General features: G+C 35.0%; 1 protein-coding gene across 2 annotated transcripts; it reads right to left on the reverse strand.

Moving 5' to 3' along the window:
- Positions 1 to 688: 688 nt before the first annotated feature.
- Positions 689 to 26,294, reverse strand: LOC111048480 (venom carboxylesterase-6). 2 transcript variants are annotated; one of them, XM_039438755.1, is made up of 10 exons: positions 25,851 to 26,190; positions 24,192 to 24,359; positions 21,923 to 22,115; positions 19,918 to 20,103; positions 17,357 to 17,565; positions 15,461 to 15,614; positions 12,569 to 12,768; positions 9,732 to 9,888; positions 6,418 to 6,544; positions 689 to 905 (listed from the first exon to the last, which is right to left on the reverse strand). In XM_039438755.1, exons 1-10 carry the CDS (start codon positions 26,115 to 26,117, stop codon positions 707 to 709), a joined length of 1,860 nt encoding a protein of 619 aa, XP_039294689.1. In that variant the 5' UTR covers positions 26,118 to 26,190; the 3' UTR covers positions 689 to 706. The 2 variants fall into 2 exon arrangements, with proteins under 2 accessions (XP_039294689.1, XP_039294688.1); XM_039438754.1 differs by lacking the exon at positions 689 to 905 and adding an exon at positions 3,485 to 3,779 and having other exon boundaries at positions 25,851 to 26,294.
- Between the last annotated feature and the right edge of the window lie 458 nt (positions 26,295 to 26,752).

Genomic DNA, 26,752 nt, shown 5'->3' on the forward strand with positions numbered 1-26,752 from the left:
GTATAGATGGATGAGTACATTTGATATTTTTTTCAAATTGAATATATCAGCTACTAGTACTAGAACTAACGATCAGTTTTTTAATACCGTACATCAAGTTATTTAACGAGAATAATCTTGTAATAGCTTCTCAATGTCTTAACCTTCCGGCAGTCGCGCTGTTGTAAAAAGTACAACAGTGTCAGCTTTTTTGTTGCACAAGACTATTGAATGGGGAGGTGTCAGTGAATGAGTAACCTATGTATTCCAAAACTTTCCCCCATCACTCCACTGAGTTGCAGAACTAACCGAGCAATGGTTCAGTCTTTAGGTGCCATTTAGTCGCGACAGTGCGTAAGATAGGGAAAGACTGTATACGAGGACTATAAACGAACCAATAACACAGAATTGATGACTTTGATTGGGCTATGAAATGGTAAACATCCGAATGTCTATAGGCGTAAAATAAACCAAAAAGATGGAAAAAGTACTTATACAATTAATTAATATGTTTTGACAGTAAACAGAGTACATAACACTTGGAAAATTGGATGTTGTACAAAATACAACACGCGACTGCTCGGGTGATTGAGTAGGGCGCGACTACCGGAAGGTTAAATTAGCTCATTATTTGATAAATAAATTGAAATTGATCGGAAGGGGACAAAAGGCTGAACTCATATCTGAGTTTGAGTGCAATCAATTTCAATAGAGTTCAAAAAGAGTTTTAATAGAAATCATTAGTGGATATGGTACGCCAAAAGCGTTTATTGGCTAGAAACCCGGATCTTTCAAAGGTGTAATCGAATGGATAACGGATCTTTGTGTAGCGAATCTCTTCGGCATATTCGGGCTCCACATCAATCCCCTCTAGAACGTGTGGTAATCTTTTAGTGCCTTTCTCAGTGCCTTCCAGCTCAGGTGCACTGCAAATTTCAAAATTAATCTATTTAAGTCTAGATTTAATTCTCCTCTGTCTATTAATAGATAGTTTGACGTTTTTCCTTCATAAGGTGGAACTAAGGATGATTTGAACGTATAAGGATGATTTGAATGTATAAGGATGATTTGAATGTATAAGGATGATTTGAACGTATGAGGATGATTTGAACGTATGAGGATGATTTGAACGTATAAGGATGATTTGAATGTATAAGGATGATTTGAACGTATGAGGATGATTTGAACGTATAAGGATGATTTGAATGTATAAGGATGATTTGAACGTATGAGGATGATTTGAATGTAGAAGGATGATTTGAACGTATGTATAAGGATGATTTGAACGTATGAGAATGATATTCATACGTTGGAAGAATAGCTTACGTTTGTTAAATAATCTCTTCCTTCCTTTCCAGGTGAATACGCGTATTTGAGACGTGAAAATTTGCCATCCTGAGATCCATATCTAACTGTCATTGTGCTATTGAATTAATTATATTGTTAAAATGTATGTATTTTATTTTAAAAACCTAAAGATGATGTGAAACATCGAACCTACAGTGAAGTCCACATTATAATGGCAGTGTTTGGTTATCAATTGTATTGCTATCCTTGTCTATCATTCAACAAAGCTGTGAGTACTATCTCTTTTTCGCTTTGCTCTGTTGCCAGATCGTATTTTAACAATAAAGAAATATATTTAATTAACAAAATATGTAAACTTTATTCTGAAAATTCATTATGAAATCGTTGAAAACGCGTATTATAGACTTCAAAACTGTACTTCAAACTTCCATTGAAGCATGATTCATTTATTCATTCATTCTTTATACAATAAGTAAATTATTATCAAAATGATAGGGAGATGAAAAATGAGGTAACCTTGTGCTATTCCTCTCCCAAATTTAGATAACACATAGTCCGAAATAGGTTGAGTCTTGTAGTTCTTCAATAATTGTGTTATTGAGATGATATACTACATTGATTAACTCACTTCTCTTCTAAAGGGCTACTGAAATTATTGAAACAAAATATAAGTTATCAAGTACCATTTTATTTTATCAAAACACAGCTAGTTCAACTCTTCAAGAGTTAGGTTTCAATGTCCATACTTTGTTCCTCAATTATTTTTGTTTTATAGTCGAAATTGATGTTTCATTTTGAAGCCTTGGAGATTTTTCTTGGAGAGATTAAACTAGTTGTGTTCTGATGAACTATAAGAGTACTTGATAACGTTTGTTGTGTTTCTAAAATTGATATTGTTATTATTCATTTATCATTCACAAATCAACTCAAGGACAAAGAAACATACTACAGTCCTAAACTTCTTTTCATCCCAATTTCATAAAATAAATTGTCCAAATGAAGGTTATTGACCGAACATAGTGAGGTCTATGTTTCAACTCGATTTGCTTTTGTCTGTCGTATGTAACGCGATTACGGCCAAACGCGTTGATAGAATTCTATGAGATATGGCAGAAATATTCCTTTTCATCTGCGCGTCGATATAGATAAAAGGTTTTTTTTGAAATGTTGCATTAAGGATAATATGAAAAGAAACGGAATTCCTTCATACTCTGATATACACTATATACATCTATATACACTATATTCATCACTATATACATCTAACATCTACTTTGAAGATATGATCAATCAGACTATAGAATTATCCATAATCAATCAGCTGACAAGTGGATTATTCATTGCATGTATTACACAGATGTCCGGCCGTGTCTATTTCTATAAAGTAGGGTTTCAATATTTTTATGATGCGTGCCCATCAGTATCAATATTCTCACATTTGAAAAACAAATTCATTAGGTGATTGAAAATAAAAAATGATTAAATTAACTAAATAATGCTGAAGAAATCATAATATTCATGATTGAAAAAAAATCAATTTTAAAATAGTTGAGAAATATGTTTATCAGATGGAAAGGTTATCACATAACTGGATAAATTATCATATGGGATAAAAATTCAAACGTGAACTGAGTTTATTAACATGAGTGAGTTTTTCATCTTCGAGAAAACAATGTGAATTGTGATTCAACCGACTTAACTAGAACAGGTGACATCAGATACCTACTTGTATACTGAGGTCCATGTTATAATGACAGTGAATAAAGATAGAAGAATAGCGATGCCGATTCTCTGCATTAATTAATCATATTTCTACACTGTCAAAAACATAATTGGCACCGTTGTGGACCTAGAAAAGGATAGTACCACCGGCTTTGTCGAAAGATAGACAAGGATAGCAAAACCAAAGTTGATCAAATACTGTCATTATAACGTGGACCTTACTATAGATGAGAAAACTGTGTGAGGTCTACTGTTCACAGAACTACTAGTGTGAGACTTTTCAATTCTTCACTAATTTCCACATTTAAACAAAACACTACATACATTTTCAATTTTGCATTTTAGAACTTAATTATGAAGCATTGAATCCTCCCTACACATTGATGGATAATCTAGACGGGAATTCCAGAAAAAAATATTGTGTATTCTATGATTGATCGTGTATCATGTTTTGGAAGAGTAAATTTAAATCATGGAAAAAGGAATTGGTGTTATTTACATCACTTATCTGAATCACATACTGGATAAAAAATTCAATAGAGTTCAATTATCATTGAGTTCGAAAAGAGTTTTAATAGAAATCATTGGTGGGTATAGTACGCCAAAAGCGTTTATTGGCTAGAAACCCGGATCTTTCGATGGTGTAATCGAACGGATAACGGATCTTTGTGTAGCGAATCTCTTCGGCATATTCGGGCTCCACATCAATCCCCTCCAAAACGTGTGGTAATCTTTTAGTGCTTTTCTCGGTGCCTTCCAGCTCGGGTGCACTGCAATTCCAAAATTAATCTATTCAGACTCGAAATATTTCAATAGTGAGGTCCACGTTATAATGGCGGTGGAGAAAGATAGGAGAACAACGTTGCCGATCCTCCGTCTTCTCAATGTTTTCTATAGACGGTAGCTGATACAGATTTTTTGATGTAATATCAACTGTTCATTCTCGATTGAAATAATCAATTATATTTAATTAATAGCCTTCTATAGACGGTAGCTGATAAAGATTTATTGATGTAATATCAACTGTTCATTTTCGATTAAAATAATCAATTATATTTAATTAATAGCCTTCTATAGACGGTAGCTGATAAAGATTTATTGATGTAATATCAACTGTTCATTCTCGATTAAAATAATCAATTATATTCAATTAATAGCCTTCTATAGACGGTAGCTGATGAAGATTTATTGATGTAATATCAACTGTTCATTCTCGTTTAAAATAATCAACTATATTTAATCAATAAAGAAATCATATTTTTTAATGTTTTCTTAATGAAATCAAGATTAAATATTCTGTTAATTAATTATATTTCTACATTATTAAAAAACGATCTGGCAACAGAGCAAAGCGCGAAAGAGCTATCAGCTTTGTTGAATGATAGACACGGATAGCAATACCATTGCTAATCAAACACTGCCATTATAACGTGGACCTCACTATATAATAAATTGTGTGATAGTGTAAGAGAATGAGATAATTGAGGTAAATAGTACAGGGTGAGCATAATTATTGAACTTATTTCATAGGTGGATGAAAAATACGTTGTATTATATAGTAGACTGTATAGAGATACCTCAAGCTAAAAAGCAGTCGTTAGGTCATGTCAGAGGCCCTGAAATTGATCAGTTGCGACCTGAAAACTCTGACACCAGACCTGAGCCAGCCAGGTCACTCGATATTATTTTATATCTCATGCTATTTCAAAATTAATCTATTTGGATTGAAAAATATTTCTATAATAAATAAATTATTGTGAAATAGTGTAAGAGATTGATAATATATAATAATAGTGATAGTCCATTCTGGAGATGGACAGGATTTTGTGGAGGAGACGGCTGAAGGAGAGAAATGCCGGGGAGAAGAAGAAGAAGAAGAAGAGAAGAAGAAGAAGAAGAAGAAGAAGAAGAAGAAGAAGAAGAAGACGAAGAAGAAGAAGAAGAAGAAGAAGAACTACTACTACTACTACATTACTAGCATTACTTTTGTGTCAGCATCCAATTGAGCACAGCATATGGTTATTCTTCTTCACTTCTCTGTCCATGCTACAAACTGTGGAAGGAGAAATCGGTTTACCCTCTCCATGTTAAAAGTAATATCTCTCGGACTAAAGTCACTACCAATAAATAAATAGATTATTAATCGTCGTCGTCTTCTTACAAGGATTAGGCAATTTGCCTGTTCCGACTTCTAACTCACCATCACATCCATTTTTTACGGGGTCTGCCCCCACTTCTCCTCCCAACCGGGTTATACAACATGACTGCCCTGGGAATCCTGTCGCTCTCCATCCTTTCGACATGATCTTTCCAGTTTTGCCGATTTTCTTCTGCCATATGGAGATTATTTATTTATTCATTTATTCCATTTCCAACGGTATACACCAATTTCAAAAGAAAACAAAAGATTATGTTGAGCTCGCTTCTTATATCGTCATTATGAAGCCTATCTTCACTTGTGCACCCTTTAACTGCTCTTAAAAACCTCATTTCGGCAGCCTGTAACCTACTCCATTCTTTCTCATTAGGTATCCAAGATTCAGATACATGTTGAAAATAGCCTAATATAGATTCTGTAACTCTAATATACATCTGTAACTGGTTGGCCGCTATGGCTTTGTATAAAATGAGCGCTGCTATCCAGAGATTGTCAGTTTGGTGTAAGGGTAAGCATTCCTGACTGGCAATTGGGAGGTACCGGGTTCGATTCCCGGGCTGGCAACTAACTTTTGGATAGTAGTTCTCATCGAATTTCCATCTAGCTGTTCCCTGTTGTCAATGTCTGCAGTAGCAGAAGTCTTCGGGGTGATTTACAGCATTTATTTAGGATTTTCGTTAAATAATATTATATATTAATTAGCATTTGAATAATGCATTCTCTATTTATTCCCTCTGTACTGGTTGGCCGCTACGGCTTTGTATAAAATGAGCGCTGCTATCCAGGATTGTCAGTTTGGTGTAAGGGTAAGCATTCCTGACTGGCAATTGGGAGGTACCGGGTTCGATTCCCGGGCTGGCAACTAATTTTTGATAGTAGTTCTCATCGAATTTCCATCTAGCTGTTAACCCTGTTGTCAATGTCTGCAGTAGCAGAAGTCTTCGGTGTGATTTGCAGTATTTATTTAGGATTTTCGTTAAATAATAATTATAAATTAACTAATATAGATTAATAATCACTACTATAAATAGCTGCGTCTACTCTTTTGCACTCTGAAGTTTAGCCTTGTAGAGCTTTGCAGAACTTTCCATAGTTTTAGAATCCAGAAAGCTACCGATACGGAACTCTTCAGCATAGTTCTAAAAAGAGTTTGAGAGGTGAATTTTTCCCTAGTTTATCATTAACATCATCTTCACTTCAGGAACGGTCCTAGTTTATAAAGAGCAATAAATGAATTAGTGTCAACTCACTCGTAGACAATGAACGTTATCCAAAGCCATGTCAGCATTTCACGCATTCTTATGTCCTCTGTGATGTTCAGTTTGGCTGTTGAAAAGCCATTGATGTATATCAGAAAGTCTTCAGCGTGTCCGCAACCTACAACATTTCGTTTTTCGAATATTTATATTTTGCAAAATATTTGTTTTTTAATAAGGTAAGTGTAATTTCGCTTGGCAACCTACAGAGAGGTCCACGTTATAATGACAGTATTTGATCAACTTTGGTTTTGCTATCCTTGTCTATCATTCGACAAAGCCGGTGGTACTATCCTTTTCTAGGTCCACAACGATGACAATTATGTTTTTGACAGTGTAGAAATATAATTAATTAATGCAGAGAATCGGCATCGCTATTCTTCTATCTTCATCCACTGCCATTATAAGGTGGACCGCACTATAGAAGTTTTTATAGTCCTACAAGTAGTTCTTTTTCGTGAAGCTATGTTCGTGAATCTCACAAATACAATATGAAACTGGATTTGCACACAATAGTGACAGTAAAAATATAATTCTCATAAGTTTTTATTGGACTATTTTCATTCAGGGAGTATGAATAATCCCATTAAAACACATAGAAGTTATATTTTCACTGCTCACTTTCACTGTTTTGTACGAATGCAGCTAAAATATAATTCCCATAAGTTTTTATTGGACTATTTTCATTCAGAGAGTATGAATAATCCATTAAAACACATCGAAGTATATTTTTCACTGCTCACTTTCACTGTTTTGAACGAATGCAGCTAAAATATAATTCCCATAAGTACTTATTGGACTATTTTCATTCAGCGACTATGAATAATCCCATGAAAACACATAGAAGTTATATTTTCACTGCTCACTTTCACTGTTTTGTACGAATGCAGCTAAAATATAATTCCCATAAGTTTTTATTGGACTATTTTCATTCAGAGAGTATGAATAATCCCATTAAAACACATCGAAGTTATATTTTCACTGCTCACTTTCACTGTTTTGTACGAATGCAGCTCGCCCACACATGAGGGTCAAAGCCTAGAGGAGCGGTGAACGTAGAGTGTATCAGAGAAGGTAGCTGAGAGTGTAGAAAATAATGCATAAAACACTTATTGACATGGGCTACTTTTAAATTAATAAAACAAAATAAAATCTTACAGCACCCTTCATTTTTTGAAAAACTTTAAAATAGTTGAACAACTAGTTTCAGTGAATATCACTTCTAAAAGGTTTTGAGTTTTTCACTTTAAAGTTTTTTAAAAAACTTTAAATTTTAAAACTTTATTTTTTAAAAGACTTTAAAATAGTTGAACAACTAGTTTTTTAAAAAATAAAGAGTGCTATAAGATTTTATTTTGTTTTATCAAAATAATGCATGTATTCAAATGTGTCAGATCATATGGGTGAAGGCAGTAGTAGGATAGAAGTTAGAAGGGAGTGGAGACAAATTTGGATGCATTATTAATTACTTTAAGCTACCTTCTCTGATACAATCTAGCTTCTATGCTCCATCAATTCAATCTTCAGAAAGCAGAAACAGGCGATCGTCAAGAATCTGTTCTATTTCTTTATTTTGTTAAAAAACAAAACACACTTGACAATTTGTTTATAATTTATTGGATAGCTATGTGACGCTATTTTCTCTCATACTGAGCCGTTCTTACCCACCCGGTCAAAACAGTAATAATCGACAGTTTATCGGCTTGAGTTTAACAAATTCCTCTTGATTTTTGGAACATAATCAACCTATATAATGAGATGTTATCTATTCTTATGTTATCACCATGAATGAAACAGTATCACAACACATTATACGGTATCACCATAAATGATACAGTATCATCTAAGAAATTTGAAACATAAACGACCTAATATCGGGGCACCGAGCTTCGCTCGTTATTTTTATTTATTGATAAACAGGACACAATAATTCTCTGAAATGATCGTGTTTATATTTTACAGCTGGCTATACGTCAGCTTATGAATTTCGGGGATGCGATATTTTGATTTTCCACAGAATCACTCGCTCACTTTTTAATATCCACAGACAACGAAAGTCTCAGCTGTTTCAGCCAAGGATGAATTATCCTTTTAATGTCGTTCAGCGAGTTTCCCCAAGATGAGACCTTGTGCAATCGAATTTTATATATAAACCTACTATGTTCCAAATTTCGTGAAAATCGTTAGAGCCGTTTTCGAGATCCGTTGAACCAAGATGAGTAACCATAAATATAAATAACTAGATATAAACAAAATATATAAATAACCAAATATAAAATATATACAGAAATTGCTCGCTTAATATAATAGGATATTATGAGATGTTATCTTTTCTGCATGATATCGCCATAAATGATACAGTATCACAACACATGATACAGTATCAACACAATATGATTACAGTATTATCTAAACTTGATACACAACACCAAAATATTTGATACAAAACTTCCAAACTTGGAATGAATTCTACAAACCATGGGATATCTTCTTATGCTATCTTCTCTATGATCTTATTCTCACTTGCTCTATAACTCTACAACTCTTATAACTTGATAACTCTTTTATCCTATTATATTAAGCGAGCAATTGCTGTATGTATTTGTATTCATGTATTTATGTATGTCCAACGGATCTCGAATACGGCTCCAACGATTTTCACGACATTTGGAACATAGAGGTTTATAGGAGATTTATTCGATTGCACTAGGTCTCATCCCTGGGAAAACTCGCTGAAGACCAAAAAATATGGATAATAATTATTCATACTTTGAAAAACACTGATAATGGAAGTGAGTGAGCGAGTGCATGTGTGTGAGACTGAGACAAAATTATGACTCAGCTGTTGAACTATTGCAATCATTCAATCAGGTACCTAGTGCCGGTTGCACCAAATCCTGATTGATTTTCAGGAGAACCAATCAGAGAAGCCGTTTTTTTTAAATGGTCTCTGATTTAGTTCACGTGAAATTAATCCGGATTGCGCAGTTGCACAAAAGCCGGTTAAATTCTGATCCTGATTGATTTTAGGTGAACCAAACCAGAGAAGATCATTTTAAAGAGACGGCTTCTCTGATTGGTTCTCATGGAATTAATCAGGATTAGAATTTAACCGGCTTTGTGCAACCGGGCCTTTGTTAGATATTTTTGCATTCCACTGGGAATTAATCTCAATCCACTGTGATTGGGTAGAACCTTTCTGTATACACTATAAATATTTTATAATTTCTTCTTTCGTAATAAATTGACTATGCTTTTGTACTCCAGAGCGAAGCTCGGTCCCCCAATATTAACTTGATATCTCTTACCAAACCTATGATTCCTGAGTCTGACGGCAAGCAAATTAGACATGCTGAATTCTCCTCTATAACCAAACTCATATAGCCACACCTTCTCAGGCGTGGCCCGCGCTTGGTAGCGAGCTGACTCGACAATTCCACTCGCAAAAAGACGGTCGGTCATTATCTGGAACAACAAAAATTTAAATATTAATTATGGGTTGCTTTTTCCAAAGTCGGTTCAATTATTGAACCTGTTTAATCTATCTATCCATTTTTATTATTATACAGATTGTCTGATAAGTCACTGCCTATTTTTATGCAGCTATAATTTATTTATTTTTGAACCAATTTTGTTAGAACTACATTTGTTAGATGGGGCACTCCTTGAGGTTGTGTTTAACACCAATTTTCATTTGTTTCCGTTCAAAAATGCCTCCTCTTTTGACTGTGGAAGATCGAGCCAAAATAGCAGCTCGTTATGAGGTGTGGGGATCTGTGGTGCGAGTACAAAGGTGGTGTAGGGCTGAACGAGGGATCCATGCAACACTGGATGCAAAAACTGTTGAAAATTGCCATTCCAAATTACTAACAACAGGGAGTGTCACAGATGCAAGACGATCAGGAAGACCATCAATGTCAAGGACGGCAGAGATGTTGACAGAGTTCGTGAAATGTTCATGAGAAGCCATAAGAATCCTGCGTCAAGGATCTCGTGGAAGTGGTCTTTCACATTACTCTGTTGCAACGATTCTTAAGAAAGATCTCAGTGTTTTTGCATCCAGTGTTGCATGGATCCCTCGTTCAGCCCTACACCACCTTTGTACTCGCACCTCATAAAGAGCTGTTATTTTGGCTCGTTCTTCCACAGTCAAGAGATGGGGCATTTTTAAACTGAAACAAATGCAAATTGGTGTTAAACACAACCTCAAGGAGTGCTTTATCCAACAAAAGTAGTTCTAACAAAATTGTTATAGATAAAGATATTACAGCTGTATAAAAATAGGGAGTTCCTTATCAGATACTCTGTATAAAAAGCGAAAAGGCACTGATTCATTCACTCCCAAATTCATAATCAACAGAACTAAAAATCGAAGAATACGTTTCAAAATTTGAAGCTGATTGATTATTTCTAAAGTTATTGTAGAACATAGTCTACAAACAGAAGAAGGACAACACTTTGTCCTTCAGTTAGTCAAAAGTAGGAACTCGCTAACGCTCGTTCAACTATAGAATGCTGTGGAGATATGGAATTGGCGTCCGCTCAATTATTTCCTTATTCTTACTTATTCATTCATTGATACAATGAGTACATAATCAAAAATGATAGGGAGAGATAATAAGGTAACCTTGTGCAATTCCTCTCCCAAATTTAGATAAGGTTACACCATAGAGAAACAATAGCGTAAGTAGATATCCCATGGTATAGGGCGTTTATGTCGCAACTTTTTACTGTTATCTCAAGCCGATTACTGTCGATTATTGTCGATTTTTACTGTTTTGACCGGGTAAGAGTGTATGAACTGCACAATATGAGAGACTACCAGCGTCATAAAGCTTCACAGGAAAGAACTACGTGGACTATCAGCTTGAGATAACAGTAAAAGTTGCGACATAAACGCCCTATACCATGGGATATCTACTTATGCTATTGTTTCTCTATGGTTACACATAGTCCGAAATAGGTTAAGTCTTATAGTTCTTCAATTCTGTTACTGAATTGATATACTATTATTGATAAGCTTACTTCTCTTTTAAAGGGCTAATGAAATTATTGAAACAATAAAATTAATCAAGTTCACTTCACAGAACTTTCAGTCATTAAAAATATGTTCACAAAGTAGATTTTCAAATTTGAATGCTTCGAAACCAAAAATAGAACAGATATTTCACATTATTATCACTTAAATGATAATTCCACTGAATTTATAACGTGAATGTCACTTAATTAATTCAATGTGCAGTGATAATTAAGTGTAATATTTAACTATAATTTGGTGTCTTTATTGACCGAGCGAAGTGAGATAATATTTAAGTCGACAGTTTGGCATTTCTCTTAATGTTTAAATGTTTAAATATTTATATGTTGCGAATTTACGGCTAAACGCGGTAATATATTTTCATGAAATTTGACAGGTATGTTCCTCTTTTAATTGCGCGTCGACGTATATACATGATTTTTGGAAATTTTGCATTTCAAGGATAATATAAAAGGAAAAAGTCAATACGCCAATATTAGAGTAAAAATCAGACTATAGAATTATTCATCATAAATCAGCTGACAAGTGATTACACAGATGTGTGGAGAAGCCAGTCTATTGCTGGCTTTCCCATAAGGTTTACAGTTTCAATCAGGTACTAGTGCATGAGAATACTGCGTGAGGTCTACTGTTCACAGAACTACTAGTTATTCTAAATTTAAAATTTCTAGCATATATATTTTTGGACGAATATTGAACTTGAACTTGAACTTCTTACAGTAGAATCATAACCTATTTTTTTAACATTTCATTATCAAAATTTGGGAATGGAATAGGTTCGGGACAAGCACGGTATATAGAAGAAGACGGTAGGTGTCACGCGCATGTTTGTGCTAAATTTTCGGTGTAGCTGACGTCATTTTATATCCAATCAAACTGTTTTTAGAAAATAAGTTTCTTAAATTTCTAATAGGTGTTGGAAACTTCGGTTGGTGGCGATGACGCAATCTAGCTGGCTGGCCACTGCGCACACATTTCACGACCACTACCGTTTTTGTCTAAATACCGTGGGGACAAGCCTTTTGTCCCTTCCCAATCATATTTATATGATTTGTGATTTTATTAATGAATAAATAAAATAATTAGGAGGGCAATGTTGCCGATTACCCTGATGAGTGTGTTCCATTGAGAAGGCTCCTCGGTGAGTGATTGGTTGAGCTGGCCATTGGTGTAATGTCCCTTGATGTCCCAAGCAGCCTGAGCTTGCAGATTCTCGGGCATGGTGGTCTTGTAATCGAGCAGGTAGGGCGCAAAAGTGTCCCACTGCAGGTCCACTGCATTGTTGTACGGTTCACGATCGAACCAGTCTACAACAAAAATTACCAATTTTTTGTTAAAAAATATTGATAATTTATCATCTATTTCTATAGGGCTGCTTTGATGTTTTTTTCGAATTTTGTCTTCTACTCCTGTCTGTCGTCGTCTTCTTCTTCTCATTCTTCTCCTCCTTCTCCTACTCCTCTCCTTCTCCTTCTTCTCTTCTTCTTCTTCTTCTTCTTTTTCTTCTACAAGCTGTCTTTTTTTTCGATTTCACATGTCTGCAAACCTACCGTACATTATTATTTTCAATAAATTACCAAATACGATATTGTAGATAATTTCTCTCTCTCTCTCTCTCTCTCAAAATTGGCTCACACCTAATTTCAACTATGATTCACTTTCCTTAAATTATTGGTAAAAGTAGAACGGAATACATTCTTAGTAAATCAGAATTCACATCATCTTTTGTAGCTCTGTAATCTCTGTATCATCACTATTCTACATTATAAAATGTTCTATACAGTATTGTAGAAAATGTTATTGACTACAAAATTTAATTACACTTAAATTCAGCTAAAATGTGCCGTTCAGGAGTTCTAAGCAAAAAACTGAATCCAAAACATTTTCAGAAGTGTAGAAAAACACCATTTTCAGCTCTCTCTCTCTCTCTCGTCTATTTCCGATATGTTTATCATGTTATCCTAATATTTATTGTAGAGAATTTTTCTGTCTACAAAATTGAATATCACTCAAATTGTTCTACGACGATCCGTTCAGGAGTTATAATCAGAAAACTGAACCGACTACCAATTTTTTGATCTGAGATTTCGCATCAGAAGCACTCAGTTATCAGTTCCCATTCCCTATCAAACTGATAGAAGACTACAGAAATTCAGTGACCGTACGCTGCTGCCACCTAGCGGCAGATAATGTAACTAGAACTTAACAAACTGAAGAACTTTGTAACATGGTTTCAGTTTTATGAAAGTTACAGCCTTCAAGCTCAGTTAATCAAAAAATGTTATTCAACAAGAAATGAAGAGCACAAATTTATCTATCAAATTGTGCTAATAATTATTCAGTTGTGCCAGTATTTAACCGAACTATATCTTCACAAACAGAACAAATTTGTAGCATGGCTTCAGCTACGGTATCAGTTTTATGCAAATTACATCCTTTAAACTCAGTGGATTGAGAAAAGTTATTCAAAAAGAACTATTGAGCATGATTTTCCCTATCTAATTGTGCTAATGATTGTCCAATTGTACTAGATTTGACAACACATTTCAAATGAAACTGGAGAGCTATATAAATATAGCAATTCGGCCGAAAGGTAATCCGATAAGGTAATAAATAATAATTACCTTAGCTTATCACTCCTCTCCACGTAGTTCCACGCTTCTCCCGCTAGATAGCGCGGGGGTTCCCAATCTGAATTCCTGGTTCACAGCACACAGCTTCTTGAGTTGCTTTGGATTCAAAATATTGGGAGCGTGAAGAATGTACCTTCTACAGGTTTTCGCTATTAACTTTTCTGTCTTCTCCTTCCCCCTTCTTTTCTTATCACTGGAGAGATAAGAGACTTAAGACTGGAGAGGAAGAAGAAGAAGAAGACTGGTGAGGAAGAAGAAGAAGAAGAAGAAGAAGAAGAAGAATGAGAGGAGTAGGAGAAAAAGAAGAAGAAGAAGAAGAGGAAGAAGAAGAAGAAGGGCAACAATTGGAGCCTGGATACATCATAGTGAACGATCAGCGGACAGTGGTCAGATTCTTAGTATCTATGTAGATTGTCTAGATAGAATTTTAGATATATTGTTTATCTATATCCTCCTATGATCGCTCTAATCGCTCTCTGAGTGTCCAGCATCCAGGCCTTCAATTTTCTTATATTAACGAGCTCTAAGACTTTTGGCACCCAGCACTACAAACCTTTCAATTAGCAATTGATATCAGATGTTTGCAATAACAATCATGGAAAAGATAGCACAAGTAGATATCCCATGGTATAGGACGTTTATGTTCCTATTTTCTCTGTTACCTCAAGCCGACAGTCCACGTACTCCTTTTTCATGGAACTATGTAATCCTGGTAGTCTCTCTTACTGTGCCGTTCTCACACTCTCACCCGGCCAAAACAGTAATAATAGACAGTAGTTGACAGTAATCGACTTGAAATTTGGAACATAAACTACCTATATCATGAGATATCTTCTTATGCTATCTTTTCTCTATGGTATCACCATAAATGATACAGTATCAACACACATGATACACATGATCACCATACATGATTCTGTATCCCCACACATGATACAGTATCATCTCAACTAGATAAACATTACCAAGATAAGATACAAAACTTCCAAACTTCGAATGAATTCTATAAACCATGGGTGCCGTTACACTCTCATACTGTGCCGTTCTTAAGGTGCGTACAGATTTACGCGCAGCGAACATGAGCAATTCTCTTCAGCTGATGCCAAGCTTTTTATATCTGTATCTTACTGTTTCTGTAAAAATACATATATAATCAGCTGATTAAAAGTGAATTGCTCATGTTCGCGGCGCGTATATCTGTACGCACCTTTACGCTCTCACCCAGCCAAAACAATAATAATAGACAGTAATAGACAGTAGTCGACAGTAATCAGCTCGAGTTAACAAAAATCGGTTTGAGGTTTGAAACATAACCTACCTATACTATGGGATATCTTTGCTACATTTCCTCCATGGCAATACTCACCCAGTAGAGGAAAAATAGCCTCCTCAGTGGTATAACTGACAAGCCATGGCATAGGTCTTGTGGCCCCCGATTTCAACATCTGATGGGGTTCCGCCCTTAGAAAGTCATTATCGACCGTCGGAGAGAAGGCGCTGATCGGAATGTTACGGAAAACCTAGAAAAAAATACAAAATATTCCAGAAATTGCCACGGAGTAAACAATCTCAATAAACAATTATAGAAGTTTTCTCAGATATTGCTTGGGAAGCATTGGAAATAATTCCTAAGCTAGAAGACTAATGTTTATTCTACAAGAGAAACACAAGAATAAACGTTTATCGACGTTACCAAGAAGAGAGAATATCTTTCAAGAATATCTAGAAACAAATACAAGACATCCAAGAAATATTGCTCGCGAAACATCGGAAATAATAATTATTCCGAAGCAAGAAGACAATATTTCCTAGAAAGAATATGAGAATAAACTTTTATCCACGTTTAATAGTTACTAAGAAAAGAGAATATCTTTTCAGAATATTTAGAAACAAATACAAGATATTCAAGAAATATTGATCACGAAGCATTGGAAATAGTTCCTAAGTTGAATCTGGAAACTCTTTTATTAGAATGAAAAAGTGAGGTCCACGTTATAATGGTAGTATTTGATTAACATTTGTGTTGCTATCCTTGTCTATCATTTGACAAAGCAGAGAGTGCTATCCTTTTCTACCTCCGTAAAGTCTCCAGATCGTTTTTTGGCAATGTAGAAATATAATTGGATCGGCCTGAGGAGAAAGGGAACATGTCAAAAATTTTCATTTTTTTATGGTTGAAATGAGTTGTTTACTGTGGGATACATCGATTGGAGTTGAAAGGGAACATGTCAGCATTCTCTTTATACGAGAAACAGATATCGAATTTTGCTGTACTGGAGTGAAAGGGAACTAGTCATGACACACATGTTTCCTTTCAACGCCGAACATTCGAAAATGAGTTGTTTGTCAGTTGTGATTTTCATGTTATTGTTGGGTTACCTTTGATTCACGCGTTGCTTTGAGGTTGGATTGCTTTCGGTTGAGGTGTTTATTGTAAAAGTTGAAGAGTGATAATTTATAATATCATCATGAGTAAAAGGAAGTTAACAGAAAACTCTATTTTAAGGGGTGAATCTTATATAAGTGCTTATACTGGATTAAAATTGTTGTCTTAAAAGAGTTTGCACCCTAATGACAAAAAACAATCTTGAAATTATCAATACTTTTATCTGTATCCAGTTTTTTCTCACCCCTGACAAATTCTGATTTTTGACATGTTCCCTTTCTCTTCGAACTGATTCAATTAAACAACTAAATATTGAATCCCAATCATGAAAAATTAATAATTAATCATTGGAAAATATATTTAGGCTGTGCTGTGCTGAAAGGACGTTACTCCAAAAAGCTCCTTGTGTATCTTTTCGGATGCAACACGTTGCTTTTGAGAAGATGCAGAAGAACATCTGTTGCTTATGGGAAGGTACATTAATGCTCCTTGTGTATCTTTCCGGATGCAACACGTTGCTTTTGAGAAGATACAAAAGTGCATCTGTTGCTTATGGAAAGATACATTAACGCTCCTTGTGCATCTTTTCGGATGCAACACGATGATTTGGAGAAGATACAAAAGTGCATCTGTTGCTTATGGAAAGATACATTAACGCTCCTTGTGTATCTTTTTGGATGCAATACGATGATTTGGAGAAGATACAAAAGAGCATCTGTTGCTTATGGAAAGATACATTTTCAAGAATGTTCGATGTTTTTGAACTGGTAGTATATTATAGTCTAGTGGCCCTTCGCCGATAGGCAAAGCTACAGGACACAGCAGACTATGACTAAAAAGAGTTTTATCAAGAGTATGAGTGGACTCCGAACTCACAAAAGCGTTGTCATGCTGTCGAACAATTTCGACGGCACGCTTCTCCATGAGGCAGGCGACCATTTCGTTTTTGGGTGTGGGGATGTCACGTGACGAGCAATTGACGTCAGATGCGTAGTCACGCGTCAGCTCAATGATGGTCTCTTCTTTGGCCCATGCCCACGGGTTCATTGCACTTCCTGATATTGATATCGCCTTGTAGAACAGACCTTCAAACAGCAAAGTATGGCCAGTTACACACACACATCGATTTTTGCCGTTCTTTTGAATTCTATCAGATTGGACGGAGCTTGACAAACATCATCTGTTTAATCTAATAGAATTCATAAGGACGGTAAAAAATCGTACGATCAAAAAAAGATGAGTGTGTAGCTAGCCTTACACACACATCGATTTTCGGACGTTCGATTTTTGCCCTTATGAATTCTACCAGATTGACATGAGTCTACACCAGTGGTCGCCAAACAGTCGATCGCGAGCTACCGGTAGCTCGTGGGGTAGTTTTGGTAGCTCACAGAAATGCTCGTGCAAAAGAATGTCGTCCAGTTTGAATATAAACACTCTTTCAGTCTGAAGAAAATCTATGACGAAAAAATCCCCCACAGCACCTCAGCAATAACCAAGAATACGTTGCAATTCTTCCAGACTCGAGACAACAGTTTGATCAACGATTTCAAGATTTTAAAGGCATATCGAACAATATTCATCAACTCTCTTTTGCAGAGATCAATGCAGGAGATTTTGCAGCTTGTGTTGTAAAACATTTTGGTGGAGATCAGGCTTCAGTTGAAATGGAATTTGTGGATTTTCAAAATGATCTGTCTCTCAGATCACTTTCTACAACTGGAAATATTTAGCCTCAAGTCCCCAAAGAAAAATATTCAAAATCATTCAAGTTGCATTGAGGTTGAAGGATATGTTCAGCTCTACTTACTTGTGTGAAGCATCTTTTTCAAGTATGAAATTCATAAAAATATAGATATAGGAACAGACTGACTGATGACCAAAAAGAGTTCCACTGCTCTCATTGAAATGTACATTTCAACTTTTGTTATACTTTTGCTTTTTACTTTATGAGATGATAGATTTCACACTAGAAATGTTCTTTAGAGGCAATAAAAGTGTAAATATTTCATTTTGCGCACCATACTTTCTTTATTCAACATTCCTTGGTAGCTCACTAGAAGATTTATAAATGCTATTCTAGCTCACAGGCTCATAAGTTTGGCGACCATTGGTCTACACTATTATAATGGCGAATTTTTTATTTTATAGAGAGACATTTTTATTTTCTATCTATCATCAGTAGGAACTGCTCTGCTCGTTCAATGAATGATATTTATACTGTTGACGGAAATTGATGTAAGATTGGAGTATAAAGCAGCTTCACGGCATTGGAGCTTTCTTAATTAGTTTGTTGAATTTCTAAGACATTTTCATCATGATGAATAATTATTATTACTATAGAAGGAACAGTTTTGTGCTCCTTCTCCAATCATTCTAATGTATAATTGTGTCACATCAATTCAAATATCGGGGGACCGAGCTTCGCTCTGGAGTGTAAAAGCATAGAAAATTTGTAACGAACGATTGAATTTTAAAAAACACTTTTGGAGTTAAAATGCACTTACTTTGGTAGTGACTTACAGTGAAAAAGTATGGATATGCAACAGTTGAATTTATTTTATCTATTAATTTTCCCAGTCGTACAATTATTTTTACAGTTATATGAGGAGGCACAACAGGCTTAAGCCCAAAACTGTCCCTTTTCAAATGCATACTACAGTCCAAATCAAAATCTAGGTTAAGCTACTATCACTCATCAAAATAACAATTCATTCACACTTCAAAAAACATACACATCATCAATATTACAAATATATATATATATAATATATATATATATATATATATATATAATATATATATATATATATATATATATATACTATAAATTCGATTTAGAATGATATACTATTATATTATGTTTGCTACAATATTTGTTAATATACTATGTACTATTCTACACTAACAGCATCTACTTACTTTTTTGGACTTTCTGAAGAAACATGTTTTATAAAAAAAGAAAAATAAACAAAAATGTTTTTCTTGCTGAATTTTTCTTCTCGTGAGATCTGCTGAATGATCTCACACATGCACTCTTTCACTAAATTCCATTACTGTATCGACAGACGACAAAATTTTCCGGCTGTTTTTCCAAGGACGCATTTATCCTTTTAATGTCCTTCAGCGAGCTATCCCAGGGTTGAGACCTATTGCAATCGAATTTTCATATCATAAACCTTCTTAGTTCCAAATTTTGTGAGAATCGTTAGAGCCGTTTTCGAGATCCGGTCACATACAGAAAAATAAATATATAAACATCTAAACATACAGACATATTAACAGAAATTGCTCGTTTAATAGTATAGGATTATTACTATAGAAGGTACAGTTTTGTGCTCCTTCTCCAATCATTCTAATGTATAATTGTGTCACATCAATTCAATAAATTGAATAAAACTTAGAGAAATAGGAACTCTGAGTGTTATATTGCTCACCATTGGAAAGCGATGACATAATATGCAAATGCACACTAGCCGCTCCGGCCGAGACGCCAGCAAAAGTCACTCTGATTGGATTGCCACCGAATCTATTGATATTCCTCTGCACAAATGACAGAGCAGCTATTTGATCTTTCATGCCAAGATTGGCTGGCAACAAGCTGTCACCAGTTGTCATGAATCCTGTTGAATGAAATCGCAGGTAGAAATGACATGAATTTCTTAGATGAATAGATGATAGCATAAAACACTTAATGGGCTGCTTTTAAATTAATAAACAAAATAAAACTGTAGCACCCTTTATTATCCTATCCCTAGTAGTACCCTTTAATAATTATCCTATCATAATAAAACAAAATAAAACTGTAGCACCCTTTATTTATTAAAAAACTTATAATAGTGAACTATTAATTAGATATTGCTCACATATAGTGAACTATTATAAGTTTTTTAATAAATAAGGGTGCTACAAGTTTTATTTTGTTTTATTATGATAGGATAATTATTTATGACTAGGACAGGAAACCCATGCTCCGCAAGGGCAGATGAAAACTTGGCTTACTGAAGTCTTGAAGAATTTGAAATGGGCCTATAACCATCCTCGGTAAATTAAGAATCTATATGCAAAGTTCCAAGTTAATCCACTTCGTTTTAGTTTGCCTGATTTGGTTTATTTTATTTGCTTTATAATAATACCTCTCTCCAGATTGAGTTTTGTTTTATTTGTTACTCTAGTCTACTCTTTCTTAAACAAATTTTTTTTATTGTATTTAGTCATATTTTCCATAGCTATAAATAGTTTAATTTAAGATTATGCATATTGAGATGCTACTAGACAACTCGCTCCTCTCTCACAGGCATCTGCCCATAAGAGGAGCCTCCAAAAAAAATTATTTTTTTATTTTTCGCATGCAAAAATGATGCGAAATTCGTGTATTCCCTATCTTGTGCGTGTATAAGCCAATTCTTTTCTTTATTATATTATAAACTGGAAAACATTGCACAGGGGAAAACATTGTGTTGTAAAATGTAGTCTCCTTATGTCCAGGAAACGTAGGAATAGAATAATTATTCATTATTTTGTCAAAATTACGTGGATAATCTTCATCAGAGTTGAAAATTACCAGCGAAAAAAATTGAGTTTGAATACTGATAGTATTTATAAATATCAAGAATACCTGATAGCCTTCAACAAAAATGTCATTTAGGATAGTTTTACCATAGAGAAACAATAGCGTAAGTAGATATACCATGGTATAGGGAATTTATGTCGCAAATCTTACTGTTATCTCAAACCGATTACTGTCGATTATTGTCAATTTATACTGAGAGTGTATGAACGGCACAATTTGAGAGACTACCAGCGTCACACAGCTGCATGGGAAAGCACTACGTGAACTATCGGTTTGGGATAACAGTAAAAGTTGCGACATAAACGCCCTATACCATGGGATATCTACTTATGCTATCGTTTCTCTATGGTTTTACTTTCTGAAAATGTGATGTAATTGAGTGGTCTCGAACTTGCATCCATTCATTGATCAAATCAAATCAAATCAAATAGCTTTTTATTCACAAAACATAATACAAATTCATGAAATTCATTTACACATTTAACAGTGAATACTCACCACAAAGACTTGAGTCTGTGAGTGTTGAGTGAGAGTGGAGAGTGAGTCATTCCTGATACCAATTACTAATACACAAATACTAGCACGTAACCCGTGCTCCGTCTAATAAAAAGCTGGACTTACTAAGATCTTGAAGAATTTAAAATAGGCCTTCAACCATCCTCGGTAAATTAAGAATCTATATGCAAAATTTCAAATCAATCAGTCCAGTAGTTCAGACGTGATGATGCGTCAATCGTGTAAGCTCTATCCCATACATATATTAGCCGATTCTTTATTTATTTATTTATTTATTTATTCACATTACAATAATCTTTCCTTCTATTATATTACAGAGAATTAATGATTATTGAGTGACATCGAATAATTACCGAGAGGTCCCAGACGAAATCTGACAAACACAAACAGGGTGTATGTGCAACAAAGGTTCGCCACCATTCTGTGATTGCTGTAAGGTATATCGTACATGAATGTACTCGCTTCCAGAAATACCACCACGTCAGCATCCTGCTTGCCATCGGGAAAATGATTCACGTGACGTTCTCTGTTTTCCAGCTCTAGGTCCTGAACAAAATTCACAGATTTTCCACGTAATATATCATGAATAAGTCGAAAGCTTCAAGATTTTCAACGATGTGAAGCAGGAGTCAAATAATACAAATTAAGTATCATTAATCCATGGTGCAGCGAGGTAAGGGGAAAGCTCTATGTCTTGAGGAAAATTTAGTAGTCTATCAAGTAATATATCATAAGTGACGTACTCTGTTTTCCAGCTCTATGTCCTGAACAAAATTCACAGATTTTCCACGTAATATATCATGAATAAGTCGAAAGCTTCAAGATTTTCAACAATGTGAAGCAAGAGACAAATAATGCAAGTTGTATCTTTAATCTAAGGTGGAGCGAGGTAAGGGGAAAGCTGCATGTACTGAGGAAAATACAGTAACCTATCAAGTAATGTATAGGGTGATTATAAAAGGACTTTACAACTTTGAAAACACATAAATATTAATTTAAATTACTTACAGAATTGAGAAAGGTGTCATTTTGTGACAAAACTCTTCAAGTTTAAGATGTGTGTGTGTTATTTTGGTTTGATGTGACAACCGTTGGTAATGCGACGTACATACCACCGATAACCTATCTATTAACCTATTTCGGACTATGTGGTATCTAAATTTGGGAGAGGGATAGCACAAGGCTACCTTATCTTTACTCTCCCTATCATTTTGATAATGTACTTATTGTATAAATGAATATAATATAGTCGATTTCTTGCTACACTCGTACCAGCAAATCAGGCGTAACTTGTACAACTGCAGCGATCCGAATGTGATCCGATTTCGGAGGTCATTAAGATTATCTGGTAGAGACGGGACATAAACCTTATCCCTAATGAAACCCCACAGAAAGAACTCCATCGATGTTAAATGTGGTGAGCGAGGTGGCCATGCAATTGGCCCTGCACGGCCAAACCAGCGAAGTCGAAAGTGAATGTCTAGAAAATCCCAAACTTCTCCGTGGAAATGAGGTGGTGCACCGTCTTGCTGAACAAAATGAACAAGTTCCCTTTCAAATGAGCAAGTTTCAATTGCATGTCCACCTCACTCACCGGATTTTACATCGATGGGTTTCTTCCTGTGGGGTTTCATTAAGGATAAGGTTTATGTCCCGCCTCTACCAGATAATCTTGATGACCTCCGAAATCGGATCACATTCGGATCGCTTCGGATGCACAAGTCACGCCTAATATGCTGGTACGAGTGTGGCAAGAAATCTATTATCGGTGGTATGCATGTCGCATTACCAACGGCTGTCACATCAAACCAAAATAACACCCACATCTTAAAATTGAAGTGTTTTGTAACAAAATGACACCTTTCTCAATCCTGTAAGTAATTTCAATAGATATTTGAGTGCTTTCAAAGTTGTAAAGTCCTTTTATAATCACCATATACATTGCTTGATAGGTTGCTGTATTTTCCTCAGTATCTTTCTCAATTCTGTGAGTATTTACAAAAGAATATTTTATGTGCTTTCAAAGTTGTAAAGTCCTTTTATAATCACCCTATACATTACTTTATAGGTTGCTGTATTTTCCTCAGTACCTTTCTCAATTCTGTAAGTAATTTCAATAGATATTTATGTGCTTTCAAAGTAGTTGTAAAGTATTTTTATAATCACCCTGTATGATGAATAAGTCGAAAGCTTCAAGATTTTCAACAAGATGGAGCCCAGAAACAAATAATACAAGTTCAGTATCTCTAATCTAAGTTGAAGTGAAGTAAGGAAAGAACTGCATGTCAGCTGAATTGATGAAAGCATTCGAAAGTAATCGTCGAACATACAAATCGTCAACGACTCGAGTCTCAAGTCAAAAGTAGGAACTCGCCACGTATGTCGAGGGTCAAGTGTAAGAGAGGACCGACTGCGCCCTAACTTCGCCCTCCTAGGTCAAAAATAAAGGCAGACATTCTATTCTATGTTTGATTAATTGACTATAATTAAGAAATGATCACTTGAATATTATTGAAAATAATAATTAGAATTATTGGGAACCGTTTTGGGCGTAAGCCTGTGGTACTCTTCTGAAAGTTGTGTAATTCTGAATGATTCAATAAATAATGAGTTACTTCTTACCGCTGGTCGAATAATACTCAAGTATAGACAATCCTCAGATCCCACAATTCTTTTGCCAGCAAAGTCGCTCCAGTTGAGGTATTGCATGCATCTTTTCTTGGCCCGCGCATGCCAGGGTGGCTTGGTGCAATCCCGTATGCCCTCCCATCTCTCAGGTGGTTCGGGGGGCTTAAAAAAGTGAGAAATGAATCACAAACACAATAAGGCTCAACTCACACTCACGCGACTCAGGTCAAGAAGAGACTTGACTCTAGTCAAGAGCAGGTGTTGCCAAATGGTGACACTCAGACCAGTCTACTCTAGTCTCCGCAACGTCACCCATTTGAAAACACATGCTCTCGACTAGAGTCGAGTCTCTTCTCGACCTGAGTCGCGTTTAAGTGTGAGTTGAGCCTAAATATTACCCATACTATATAGTGAGGTTCACGTTATAATGGTAGTGGATAAGGATAGGTAGAAGAACGGCTTGCCAATTCTCTGCCTAGATTAATTATTATATTTCTACATCGTTGAAAACAGATTTGGCAACATTGCAGAGCTAGAAAGGGCTATGTGCTATCTGCTTTGTCGAACGATAGACACTGATAGCAACATCAATGCCATTATATCGTAGACCTCACTATAGGAAAATTATACAAAGATGATATGATACGATGATACAAAGATGATATTATGATACGATGATAGACAAGGATAGCAACATCAATGTAAATCAAATACGGTCATCATAACGTGGACCTTACTATATAAAGATGATACGAAGATGATACGAAGATGATACTAAGATGATGGACAAGGATAGCAACACCAATGTAAATCAAACACTGCCATTATTATTTCGTGGACCTTACTATAGGAAGATGATACGAAGATGATACAAAGATGATACGAAGGTGATAAGAAGATGATAAGAAGATGATACAAAGATGATAAGAAGATGATTCGAAGATGATAAGAAGATATTACAAAGATGATACGAAGGTGATAAGAAGATGATACAAAGATGATACGAAGATGATAAGAAGATGATACGAAGGTGATAAGAAGATGATACAAAGATGATAAGAAGATGATACAAGGATGATAGGCAAGGATAGCAACACCAATTTTAATCAAATATTGCATTCATATCGTGCACCTCACTTTGGGAAGGTGATACATATATTAAACAAAGATGATACGAAGGAAGGTGGTGTTTCTCAAACATTATCAGATTTTATCATGTAAGAGAGCATAGTTAGACCTAGACGCTGATTTTTAATGATATTTTTTCATAGAATAGAATATTCTTAAACATATACATTCATTTTTTCATCATAAAATAGAATATGTTTTCATATACCTACCCTAAATCAAACATTATCAGATCTTATCATGGAAGAGAGTATAGTTAGACCTAGACGCTGATTTTTAATGATATTTTTTCATAGAATAGAATAGAATATTCTTAATAATATTCATTCATTTGTTATCGTAAAATAGAATATGTTTTCATATACCTACCCTAAATCAAACATTATCAGATCTTAACATGAAAGAGAGCATAGGTAAACCTAGAAGCAGATTTTTAATGATATTTTATCATATAATAGAATATTCTCAAACATATTCATTCATTTTTTTGTTATCATAAAATAGAATATGTTTTCATATACCTACCCTAAATCGGAGCCGTCCTATAGGTGGCTTAGCATAAGGGATATTGGTGAAAGATTGATGCTCCTGGTCCAATGACGTATTGTACAAAAACCCCCTCACCAAACCATACTCAATTTCAACCACCGATCTGATGTAAAGATTTTCTGGAGCTATGCCCAACTCATCCCACATTCGGATGGTTTCATCGTAGACCGTTAGACAATCTACTTCAAATTTCGCGAGAATCAGCACAACATTTAATAAAATCCATGTGGACTTCAACTTCATCTCTTCAAAGTCCTGACACTTCTGGCACAGAACTGGAGCTCTGATAACACTCCAATGGAAGTGGCAGATTTCAAACATTAATCTCGAAATCACTAATCAAGTTTTTAATTGGGTTTTGTTCAGATTCAATTGGCGTTGAGGTGACTATAATTGAAGATTCAAGTTTGAAGTATGAATTCCATTTTCATATTTGAGATGCAATTAAAAGTTTCCAGTTCAATAGGTTTTAGAGAAGTAACTGGAGTGTGAAATGGAATTTCGAGGAATTGAATTGAAGTATTTTTTCATGTGTGATTTGATAACGAGTTTCTACAGGCTATTTAAATGACAATTTCTTACTACTAGTAGCTATGAGCAAGGTCTACGTATAAAACCTTGGTTATACAAACCTTCTATAAGGTTTCTATGGACCTTGGCTATGATCATCTACTGATCTGCACTTATCAGTCGGATAGTCATCGGAATTTAATTCGTCGATTAGGCCACAATTTAACACGTAAATTATATGGGTGAAGAAGGCATATACTAATAGTAGGCCTACCGTGAACAGTAGACCTCTCGCATTTATAAATCATAGCCTCCTCTAATATTGTCCATAACACTTGCAATATCTATCTATATTATTCAAAGACCTT

Source organism: Nilaparvata lugens, chromosome 12, assembly GCF_014356525.2.
Source record: "Nilaparvata lugens isolate BPH chromosome 12, ASM1435652v1, whole genome shotgun sequence".
In the NCBI taxonomy this organism is placed as follows: Eukaryota; Metazoa; Arthropoda; class Insecta; order Hemiptera; family Delphacidae; genus Nilaparvata; species Nilaparvata lugens.

Coding starts and splice junctions, on each gene's coding strand:
- LOC111048480 (XM_039438754.1), bottom strand. CDS start 26,195: ATGTTTGAAATCTGCCACTTCCATTGGAGTGTTATCAGAGCTCCAGTT. Junction 22,116..24,191: donor TGAGTATTATTCGACCAGCG/GTAAGAAGTAAC, acceptor AATTTTGTTCAG/GACCTAGAGCTGGAAAACAG. Junction 3,780..6,417: donor ATAACGTTCATTGTCTACGA/GTGAGTTGACAC, acceptor TTGGAATTGCAG/TGCACCCGAGCTGGAAGGCA.